Below are 12,401 nucleotides of genomic sequence, written 5' to 3'. Positions count from 1 at the left end.
CCTGACAAATGCATTTCAGGAAGAACGGTCAAAAATTCCCATAAACATCCTCCCTAACCTTGTGGAAAGCCTTTACAGAAGAGGTGAAGCGGTTACAGCTGGAAAGGGCCAACATCATATTAAACCCTATAGATTAAGACTTGAATTTTACTCAAGTTCATATGCATGTGAAGGCAGGCGAGCGAATACTTTTTGCTACATAGTGCATTTTGTACAAAGAAAACGTCTCGGGTTACTTTGCTGTAACCCTGTTCCCTGAAAAGGCGGGAACGAGATGCTGCGTGAAAACGCTATGGGAACATCTTGTCATGTTGCCGGTTGTGAAGCATGTGTGTACCACACACCCCAAATTTTTGCCCTTTATAACCTCCGTCAGGTGACGTCATCTGATAGGACGCACCTGCAGGTTATAAATAGGAGTGAACCGAAAACATCCCTCAGATTGATTTGTCTGAACGGACGTCTGGTCACATAGGCAGTGCGGCATTGGGACGCAGCATCTCGTTCCCGCCTTTTCAGGGACCAGGGTTACAGCAAAGTAACCCGACACGTTCCCTTTCAAAGGCTACACTCGACGCTGCGTGAAAACGCTATGGGAACGAGAGTACCAACGCCGCCGCACTGCAAGTGTCTGGATTTCAAGGTTGTGTAGCGTGTGCGCACAAGGCCGAGAAGGTCTCAGAACTATGTCTGGGTAGCTGACTCGAGGACCCGTGGGCCCGGAGTAGCATGAACATCCAAACTATAAATGTAATAAATGTGTGCGGAGAGGACAACCCTCCGTGTCACATACTTGCTGCAGGGGAATACCTCTTGCTAGTGCAATAGATGAGGCGATCCCCCTGGTTGAATGAGCCCTGATTCCTAGAGGCGAAGTGAGCCCACGCGCCTCATAGGAGAGGGTAATAGCTCAGTGTAGTGGGGGCCACCCCCCGTTGCGGCCCCAGACCATGTAAAAGCTGCTCTGACTTACGCCACTGGCTGATGCGGTGGACGTAAATCTGAAGAGCACGTACTGGACACAGTAAGTGAAGTCTCTCCTGCTCCGAAGCTGTAAAGGCGGAGGACAGAAGGCTTCAAAACAATAGGATGCATATTGGCAAATGTGTGCGGAGAGGACCAACCCTTCGCATCACAGACTTGCTGCAAAGGAATACCTCTTGCTAGTGCAATTAATGAGGCGATTCCCCTGGTTGAATGAACCCTGATTCCTAGAGGCGAAGTGAACCCACGCGCCTTATAGGAGAGGGCAATAGCATCTCTCACGCAGCTTGCGGCTTCAAAACATGTAAAAGCTGCTCTGACTTACGCCACTGGCTAATGCGGTGGACGTAAATCTGAAGAGCATGTAGTGGACACAGTAAGTGAAGTCTCTCCTGCTCCGAGGCTGTAAAGGCGGAGAACAGAAGGCTTCAAAACAGTAGGATGCATATTGGCAAATGTGTGCGGAGAGGACCAACCCTCCGCATCACAGAATTGCTGCAAAGGAATATCTCTTGCTAGTGCAATTGATGAGGCGATTCCCCTGGTTGAATGAACCCTGATTCCTAGAGGCGAAGTGAGCCCACGCGCCTCATAGGAGCGGGCAATAGCTGTCCGATCCTCTTAGAGAGGTAACACCATTTAGAAAAACCATGTTAAGGGTCAGAAACCTGAGGCGCTGACTCTGGTGGTTCAACAAGGGGCGCAAGCCAGAGGACAAATTATTTCTGCAGAAACTCCAGCACTGAAACAATTCGGCAGTGGACTGTGTCTACCTGCTTCGCCATGCACCAACTTTCAAATACATTCTATTTGAGGGGAGGCAGTCCTAGTACTTAGAATAGTCTTAATTACGCTGGCTGGAAGACCAGCTTGACTTAGAGTCAAAGAGTGGTAAAGGAGACATTTGCTGATCTTGCGAGGCAAAGAGGTCCACCTACGCTACATGAAATTTTCCCGGAATGTAAATCGCCCTGAGGGACAGGAATCAGGTGCGCTAGCTATTTAGCGGCGCGAGCACAGTCCGCCCTGGCGATTAATATATGAAACTGCCATAGTGTTGTCCACCCGCACTAGGACATGGTAGTCTCAACTGCTGGAGGAAGTGCTTTAGGGCCTGAAATAGAGCCATGATTTTGAGGCAATTGATGTGCCGCGCAAAAAGATGGCCTCTCCAGCTCCCTTTGGCTGGACGGTCATTTAAGACCGCACCCCAGCCCATGAGGGAAGCGTCTGTCGTTAGCATCTGCGACGACAAGACGAACTTAGAGTGGGACCCAGAGTCAGAAACCGGAGTCTGAACCACATAGGAAGGGTACGAAGCACCTGGCGCGTAACCCTTATTGGGGATTGGCCCTGGAGTAAAATCCCCTGGTTCTTAGCCACAACTGAAATGCTCTCATGTGCAGAAGGTCCAAAGGTGTCACCGTGGATACAGCTGCCATGAGAGCTAAGATCTCTGAAAGTGATGGTCACTTTCTGGTCTAGCTTGATTTCCTTGACGGTGTTGAGAATGGATTCGACACGAGTGGGAGACAGCTGTGCCCGCTTACGCTCAAATTCCATGTGACACCCAAAAATGTTGTCCTCTAAACAGGAAAGAGCATGCTTTCATGGCATTGGATCTCAATCCTAGGAAACAAAGATTAGCTAGAACGACACGCTAATGTCGAAGCGCTAGCTACTGAGACTGGGCCAGCCAGTCATGTAATTCAATACGGATGCTCTGGAGTCGTAAGAGCCAGAACTACATCCATGTATTTTGTGTATGTGCGGGTGAAAAAGCTAGACCAAATGGAAGGACCCGATACTGGTAAGCTTCGCCCCCGAAAGCGAACCTCAGGAACCTCCTGTGTTGTGGCAATATTTCCATTGATTTATTTTTAGATAGCGGTAAAGCCCGCAAAATCTAAAAAATTGGACGCAGCCCCCCGTTTCTCTTGCACTTTCCGGTTTCATGGAAGTGGAGACCACGCCATTGAAACGCGGAGGGTGATGTGAGAACTAAATCCTGTAGTTTCTCTGTACAGTGCTTAGTACCCAAGGAGATATACTTGGCAGTAGCTTCCACGCTGCCAGTTTCTCAGAAAGGGGCAAAGCTCAGTGGCCTGGTTAAACGGGGGGGATGTTAGATGTTCGGCATCCTGAAACACGGCAGGAAAAACCTGAAGAACTAACATTTTATTGGAGACTGGAGTTGCCCGAAACACCAGTGGTGGCGGAGCAAGAACACCAACCTCCTGGGGGTGCCAGGGAGAACACTTCATTCTTTAAAAGGAATTCTGCGTGCCTCTCCCCATTGGGGGGCAACCCCCCACGGTCCTGGGTACATTGACCTCAGGGCTTCTTTGTGAAGACAATATGCCAGTCTGACCTCTTTTGAGGCGGATTGCGTGACGCACCCCAATCTTGCGAGGGGGTGCCTAGCTCAAAAACACTCTCCTAGTGTGTTTCATGCCTCGCAACAGTCAGACTCGGTCGAGACTGGGTGGCCGACAGTCCCGACTCTTGAGCAAGGCGGGGAAGGAATTTCCCGAAGGCTTGTTATATAACTTTGCCTCATGAACCTAGTGGCGACCGAGTTAATGACATCGCCAAGTAGGCCGGGAGGCGAGATGGGGCATCGAGTGATTGCGAGGCGCGCGCGTAGCACTTAATCGAGCAGTAAAGTGTAGAGATCGCCCTCCGATATGGATTATACACACGGAGGGACATCTCGTTTAAACTCTGCCATTATTGGTGAGTTAAACACTTATTTTTGCTGGTTAGACACACACGCTCACAACTAGGTGAAGACAAGAATCTGAGGAATGTTTCCGATTCACTCCTATTTATAACCTGCAGGTGCGTCCTATCAGATGACGTCACCTGACCGAGGTTATAAAGGCCAAAGATTTGGCGTGTTTGGTACACACATGCTTCACAACCGGCAACATGACAAGATGTTCCCATAGCGTTTTCACGCAGCATCGAGTGTAGCCTTTAAAAGGGAACAGAAATCAACCAATAATACAATATAAAAAGAAAAAGCAAAAATGTAAAGAGTGTATTACATTCAGGTTGAATGCAACCACGGGGGGGGGGCGCAATCCAGTGTCTTCTTGTGCCAGTCCCAAGTCTGGATAAATGCAGAGGGTTGTGTCAGGAAGGGCATCCGACGTAAAACATTTGCCAAATCAATGATGCGAATCAAGAATATAATTCCCATACCGGATCGGTCGTGGCCCGGGTTAACAACGACCGCCACTGGTGCTGTTGACCTACAGGGTGCTGGTGGAAATTGGGCTACTGTTGGTCGAAGAAGGAGAGGAGGAAGGCGTGTACGTAAGCAGAGAGAGAAGAGGAAAGGCAAGAGTTTAGGAGTGATAGTAGGGACTTTGAATGTTGGGACCATGACAGGGAAGGGAAGAGAGTTAGTTGATATGATGCAGAGAAGAAAGGTGGATATACTGTGTGTACAGGAGACCAGGTGGAAAGGTAGCAAGGCTAGAAGCTTAGGATCAGGGTTCAAATTGTTTTACCATGGTGTGGATAGGAAAAGAAATGGAGTAGGAGTTATTCTAAAAGAGGAGTTTGTAAGGAATGTTCTAGAGGTGAAGAGAGTATCAGATAGGGTGATGAGTCTGAAGCTGGAAATTGAAGGCGTGATGTTAAATGTTGTTAGTGGTTATGCCCCACAGGTAGGAGGTGAGAAGGAGAAATTCTGGAGTGAGTTAGATGAAGTGATGCAGAGCATCCCCAGAGGTGAAAGAGTGGTGATTGGTGCAGACTTCAATGGACATGTTGGGGAAGGGAACAGAGGTGATGAAAATGTGATGGGCAGGTTTGGCCTTCAGGACAGGAATGTAGAAGTACAGATGGTGGTGGACTTTGCAAAGAGGATGGAAATGGCAGTAGTAAATACTTTCTTCCAGAAGAGGCAGGAACATAGGGTGACATATAAGAGTGGAGGCAGAAGCACTCAGGTCGACTACATCTTGTGTCGACGTTGTAACCTGAAAGAGATCAGTGACTGCAAAGTGTTGGTAGGGGAGAGTGTAGCCAGACAACACAGAATGGTGGTGTGTAAAATAACCCTGGTGGTGAGGAAGGCGAAGAGGACAAAGACAGAGCAGAGGACAAAGTGGTGGAAGCTGAGAAAGGAAGAATGTTGTGAAGTCTTTAGGGAGGAGTTGAGACAGGCTATGGGTGGTCAGGAAGTGCTTTCAGTTGACTGGACAACTACAGCCAATGTGATCAGGGAGACAGGTAGGAGGGTACTTGGTGTATCATCAGGTAAGGGGAAAGTGGACAAGGAGACTTGGTGGTGGAATGAGGAAGTCCAGGAGTGTATACAGGGAAAGAGGCTAGCTAAGAAGAAGTGGGACACTGAGAGGACTGAAGAGAGTAGACAGGAGTACAGGGAGATGCAGAGTAAGGTGAAGGTAGAGGTGGCAAAGGCCAAACAAAGAGCATATGAGGACTTGTATGCTAGGCTAGACAGTAAGGAGGGAGAGGGGGATCTGTACAGGTTGGCAAGGCAGAGAGATAGAGATGGGAAGGATGTGCAGCAGGTTAGAGTGATTAAAGATAGAGATGGAAATGTACTGACAGATGCCAGAAGGGTGATGGGAAGATGGAAGGAGTACTTTAAGGAGTTGATGAATGAGGAAAACGAAAGAGAACAAAGAGTAGAAGAGGTGACTGTTGTGGAACAGGAAGTAGCAAATATTGGTAGAAGTGAGGTGAGAAGGGCGTTGAAGAGGATGAAGAGTGGAAAGGCTGTTGGTCCTGATGACATACCTGTGGAGGTATGGAAGTGCTTAGGAGAGGTGGCAGTAGAGTTTTTGACAAGTTTGTTTAACAAGATCTTGGAGAGTGAGAGAATTCCAGAGGAATGGAGGAGAAGTGTATTGGTGCCAATTTTTAAGAACAAGGGAGATGTGCAAAGCTGTGGCAATTATAGAGGTATAAAGCTAATGAGCCAGACAATGAAGCTGTGGGAAAGAGTAGTGGAAGCTAGGTTAAGGGTAGAAGTGAGCATTTGTGAGCAGCAATATGGTTTTATGCCTAGAAAGAGTACATCAGATGCAGTATTTGCTTTGAGGATGCTGGCAGAGAAGTACAGAGAAGGTAACAGGGAGTTGCATTGTGTCTTTTTAGATTTAGAGAAAGCGTATGACAGGGTGCCAAGAGAGGAGCTGTGGTATTGTATGAGGAAGTCTGGAGTGGCAGAGAAGTATGTTAGAGTGGTGCAGGACATGTATGAGAGCTGTAAGACAGTGGTAAGATGTGCTGAAAGGTGTGACAGAAGAGTTTAAGGTGGAGGTGGGTCTGCATCAAGGATCGGCTCTAAGCCCCTTTTTGTTTGCTCTGGTGATGGACAGGATGACAGATGAGGTAAGACAGGAGTCCCCATGGACTATGATGTTTGCAGATGACATTGTGCTCTGTAGCGAGAGCAGGGAACAGGTGGAGGAAAATTTGGAGAGGTGGAGGTATGCTCTGGAAAGCAGAGGAATGAAGGTTAGTCGCAGCAAGACGGAATACATGTGTGTGAATGAGAGGGACCCAGGAGGATCGGTGAGGCTACAGGGAGCAGAGGTAAAGAAGGTGCAGGATTTTAAGTACTTGGGGTCAACGGTCCAGAGCAACGGAGAGTGTGGAAAGGAGGTGAAGAGGCGGGTACAGGCAGGTTGGAATGGGTGGAGAAAAGTGTCAGGTGTGTTGTGCGATAAAAGAGTATCAGCGAGAATGAAAGGAAAGGTGTACAGGACAGTGGTGAGACCAGCGATGCTCTACGGCTTAGAGACAGTGGCGCTGAAGAAAAGACAGGAGGCAGAGTTGGAGGTAGCAGAGCTGAAGATGTTAAGGTTCTCTTTGGGAGTGACAAGGATGGATAGGATTAAGAATGAGTTTATCAGAGGGACAACCCACGTTAGATGTTTTGGAGATAAAGTCAGAGAGGCCAGATTGAGGTGGTTTGGGCATGTTCAGAGGAGAGATGGTGAATATATCGGTAGAAGGATGCTGAGGTTGGAACTGCCAGGCAGGAGGTCTAGAGGAAGACCAAAGAGGAGATTTATGGATGCAGTGAGAGAGGACATGAAGTTAGTTGGTGTGAGAGAAGAGGATGCAGATGATAGGGTTAGATGGAGGCAGATGATTCGCTGTGGCGACCCCTGAAAGGGAACAGCCGAAAGACAAAGAAGAAGTATTACATTCAGGTTGTACTCTATGGAATAAGATCACTGTCAAAAATATTTTTGCGAAAAAAAAAGATTTGTGTGTAATTCTGTCTTTTGTCTGAGTTGGATTCCAAAATCTACGACCATGACAGCTTACAGATACAATATTTTGTGTGTTTGTTACAATAAAACTCTGAAATATATGACTCTGACCGTTTAAAGACACAAATCTCGTTTTTACAACTCATGGACGAATTGCGAAATTACGCCCACGAATTCTGTGTGTTAAACCACTGTCAAAAATACGTCATCAAGGCCACATGCACAGGCATTACTATCCGTGGGAAGAGGAATCGATTCGGCACATGCACTCCTTAAATCTTACCTACTGTAGTTAAAACATGTCTGTAATTTTACTTCTCTTAAACATGTCCGAATATGTGAAGAAAAAAAAACGTACCTGAGACGATGAGAGAGCGCTCGGCTGCGGATCTGGCATTTTGACGCCAGTGGTTTAAAACAGTGGCGGGGAGCATGTGCCGAATCGATTTATCTTTCCTCAGATAGTAATGCCTGTGCATGTGGCCTTGATGACGTATTTTTGACAGTGGTTTAACACACAGAATTCGTGGGCGTAATTTCGCAATTCGTCCGTGAAACAGAGGAGTTGTAAAAACAAGTTTTGTGTCTGTAAACGGTCAGAGTCGTATGTTTCAGAGTTGTGTTGTAACAAACACACAAATTCTCGTATCTGTAAGCTGTCATGTCCGTAGATTTTGGAATCCAACTCAGACAAAAGACTACACACAAATCTTTTTTTTTTTTTTTCTATGCACAAATATTTTTGACAGTGATTTTATTCCATAGTACTCACTATAACACATTACGTCCGCAATGTGGCATTTTTTGTTTGTTTGTTTATTTGCCATGTTGACTATTGTGCTAACACGCTACTGTTTGCACTAAGATCCAGCACCCACTTCAAACACATTCTATTGTATATACAGTATTCATATATTTATTATGTTTTAGTGCAATTATCTTTTATTACGTAAAATTACGTGTTTATTATTACGTTTCCTATTGCTGCTGGTCTCTGAGAGCTACCAAACAAATCCCACTGTATCACTACAATGACAATATAGTCTATTTATCTTAATATCTTTATCTCTATCTGATCTTTTTTATGCTGATGCTGATAATAAATAACATGCAATACAAACTTATCCACATGCAATGCTTAATGAAATATACAATATTACAAATTGTTAATACTTTCTTTGAACATCACATTTTAAAATGTAAAATTTTCCAGTTTATCAGTTAGAAATTGTACTTTAGCTCAAAGACCCGTACTGGAGCAAGGTTTCCACTCCACATTTAAATAGAAATATTGGTAGACTATATTGAACCTTGGTTAAATTTGAAATGTAAGGTGGTGACTGATGATGCAGTGTCTCTGCAGCGTGTGATTGGTCAGTTTAATAACACTGAGTGAGTGAGTGAGTGAGTGCACAGCACACTGACTTCTCTCAGTCTTTCACAATCAGAGATGATGGTAAAGCTGTGGATCTGTCTCCTGGTGCAGTTATCCACGCTGGATACAATAGGTATGTTTATTTATTGTTTTAATTCTAAAGTATTTTTGCAATATTATTCGAGAAATATAATAAAAAAATGAATTGTGTGGAATAAACTGGGTTTATTGGGGGAATGTAAATAAAGAGTAATGACTAAGTAGCTCTAATGTGTCTGTAATAATGATTTTTATTTATTTATTTTACTCTCATAGGTGGATATTACTATGAGCTGAGAACGCAGTGCATTCACAGCTCCAGAGATTTAAGTGATATGGTTTTTTTGCATATTCGAATTTTCAACAAGATTAGGTACTGGTGGTTTAACAGTACAGTCGGCAAGTTTCAGGGCTACACTCAGTATGGCATGTATAATGCAGAGAGCTTTAACAATGACACAGCCACCTTAGAAATGGCGCGAGCTGCTTTGAATGACATCTGTAAGTACAATATACGGAACTTCTACCCAACTACAGATTGTCCGTCAGGTAAGCCATGATTTTATTTTTTAAGTGACTAATTACAATTATAATTAAAGTTACATGATCTGAAACATTAAATGATATGTATTAACATAGAAAAACATGTAATATATGTGGTGCTGTGGTTCTTTCTGCAGTTGAGCCGGAGGTTGAAGTGAAGTCAGTGAAGCAGTCAGACGGCTCATATCCTGCTATGTTGATGTGCAGCGCTTACAGCTTTTATCCTCCACACATTAAAGTGACCTGGCTGAGAAACGGACAAGTAATTAAGGGAGGTGTGACGTCCACAGAGGAGATGGCTGATGGAGACTGGTACTATCAGGTCCACTCATATCTGGAGTACATGCCTGAGTCTGGAGAGGAGATCTCCTGTGTGGTGGAACACGCCAGCTTCAAAAAGCCCATGAGCTATAAGTGGGGTGAGTCTGATCACATTAAGCTAAACTAAAGTAAAAGACATATTTGTGAAACAGAACACAACTGATTCCTTCTATAAATGTTGCTACCCCACAGACCCCTCTCCTCCTGCGTCTGATAAGAGTAAGATCGCTATCGGGGCTTCAGGTCTGGTGTTGGGGATCGTGCTCTCAGCTGCTGGGTTTATCTACTACAAGAAGAAATCATCAGGACCTTACTGAGGTGAAGATCTTCCATCAAGAGTTTAATGTGTGAAAATCAAAACCAGTAAATAGTACAGTAGTAACAGCACTTATTTTTTAAATTCATCAAATCAAATAATGGCTTACAAGTCATGTTCTTTCATTAATTTTTGTCATAATTAAACTTGACCAAACAATCACCTACACTTTGTTTCTTCATTAGTACAATAGAAGTTATGTATTTCCTGGGTTTCTGGGTCTATAACTCACATGCAACTTTATAGATAGGTAATTTTTTTAATTTTTTTTATATACAGTAGCACTTTTAACATTGGTCATTGTCTCAAAGCATTTTTACAAAATTAAAAGAAAATTATGAAAATGTGTATGAGATGTGAGAAAAATGTGTATAAATCATAGCTACATAAATCTGAATCATTTCATTCTTTTAACATTTATTAAATTCTACACAGGACAACAGTCAAAACATAATACCTTTGGCAGTTGATTAGGTACACGGCAGTATAATTAAACTGACACTTGTGGTATGTTGCAAAAATGTCTACAATCAGGTACTTAAGTGCATTAGAAGTTTATAAAGAAGAGTGTATAAGTCAAAGGAAACACACCACTAGCACACACACACACACACACTCAGTACATTTACAGTACATTGCAAAAGTCTTGACCCCTCTCATTGCTTCATGATTTGCTTTTTTTGTATTTTTAATGAAACCTTGAGGAATAGTTCTCTAAGCTTACTCAAGGATTTTTTTGGGGTATCATTTTTGCAAGATTTTGCCTCTCAACTCCAGTCACTGTACCTTGAAAGTTTCAGAGGAACGTTTTAATTGGTTAGCCACACAGTGTCCTATGTATTATCCTATGATAAAGACATCTAACTTAAGACATGAACTATTGAGAAACAGGTGCAGATGATGACAGAGGATCAGGCCGGTGATTAGTATACAGGTAGTCCCCGACTTACGGACAAGTTCCGTTCTGGGAGCATGTTTGTAAGTTGGATTTGTTCTTAAGTCCAACAAAGTGAGTCTTTGACATGAATATACAATGTAAAGCATACCAATCCACTTGAGTAAGTCTCTGTGCCCCTCCCCACACTGCCATCTGGTGGCCAAAACCCATAAATGCGTCTAAAGACATTAATCTCCACGAGAAATGTAACAGTGTTCCACATTTTTAAATCGCAAGGGGAATCCCGGGCACCCGGGTCTTTCACTGCATGGATTTTGAACTCTTTTATGTTGATAATTTTCTGAAATTTGGATTATTCATCCTCAGGACACCTATTTTCTATCATCGTGCTCCCGGACTGATTTTTTGAAACTAGTGCGGTGACTTGTGGCCTTCACATGCATATGAATTTGAGTAACATCCAATTCTTATGCTATAGAATTTTCATATGATGTTAGCCCCACCCCCAGAAGTCACAAGATTTATTTTAAATATAGGAATTTTTTACCATTTTCCCAGAAACGCATTTGTGAGGTTAGACACTAATGTTGGACGAGAAGGACTGGCTCGCAGTCTTCGAGCCCAACTCCTGAAAAACAACCACACACTAATTCCAACATGACTGCGCACCTATGCACAAAACAAGAACCATAAAGACATGGATGAGCAAGTTGAGTGTGGAAGAACATGACTGACTTGCACAGAGTCGTGACCTCAACTCGACAGAACACCATTGGGATGAATAAGGGCAGAGACTACAAATGTTTGTAAGTCTGGGGACTACCTGTACTGCTAATGCTGACTCCTGAGTGATTGGAACAGACAAGAGGGGAAATGAGGTTACTGCTGAGGTTGTCACATAAACAACTGATTTTTACATTGTATCTTTCGGCACTTTGCAGCCTGTTGCATTAAAAAAAAAAACATTCTTTTGATTTAATTTACATCATTTAATTTTATTTTATATGAAAAAATGTAGAGAGGGGATCAAGATTTTTTTTTTTTGCACAGGTTTGTATTTTTAATGCAATTGCGGTTCTGTGTAAATGTCCTTCTTTTTTAACCAGAAAAAATAAACAGGTTCATTCATCAAACTCAAATGCTTTTTTTATTATTATTTCACAGTCCGCTAGAATGGGGATACATTAAGCTGTTTAAATCTTAAACTTAATATTCATTGCATTTTGATTAAACAGACCTGTGATCATTTAAATCTGAAATTTTGCAAGAACTGTGATAAATGCACTATGTACATTATTTGTGTGTGTCTTCATGCGATGCTACCCTGATTAGGGTATAAACATCTTATTAGACACTTCTTTGTCTTGAAATCCAGCTATGAGAAAAGAGTCAAATGAGCACAGTGGCATGGTTTTACATAACTTCACGCTGAAGTGTCTCATTCTTTTTTACTTTTAGACATTCGCCTGGGTGAATGGACACCTTTTTACCATTTTTAAATTGATTATGATTACACAGCATTTATATATTTGTCTTTCATTTTCATTAAAAGTAATATTTATTTATTTATTTATTTTAAGTGTATGTCTTTTCTGCAAGCATAAATCGTTTTCTTCTGCTCAATTCTACTGTAGATTACATACAGATTGGATTGAAATA

At 43.2% G+C, this 12,401-nt stretch overlaps 1 protein-coding gene across 1 annotated transcript; it reads left to right on the top strand.

The window, feature by feature from the left end:
- The first annotated feature begins 8,639 nt into the window (after positions 1-8,639).
- On the top strand, positions 8,640-12,157 carry LOC128530027 (class II histocompatibility antigen, B-L beta chain-like). The gene is made up of 4 exons (XM_053503718.1): positions 8,640-8,758; positions 8,941-9,213; positions 9,345-9,626; positions 9,721-12,157. The coding sequence occupies exons 1-4, from the start codon at positions 8,701-8,703 to the stop codon at positions 9,843-9,845; spliced, it is 738 nt and encodes a 245-aa protein (XP_053359693.1). The 5' UTR covers positions 8,640-8,700; the 3' UTR covers positions 9,846-12,157.
- Positions 12,158-12,401: the final 244 nt, after the last annotated feature.

Source organism: Clarias gariepinus, chromosome 9, assembly GCF_024256425.1.
Source record: "Clarias gariepinus isolate MV-2021 ecotype Netherlands chromosome 9, CGAR_prim_01v2, whole genome shotgun sequence".
In the NCBI taxonomy this organism is placed as follows: domain Eukaryota; kingdom Metazoa; phylum Chordata; class Actinopteri; order Siluriformes; family Clariidae; genus Clarias; species Clarias gariepinus.
The sequence above is the reverse complement of the archived record's forward strand: the minus strand, read 5'-3'. Positions and strand labels throughout refer to the sequence as shown.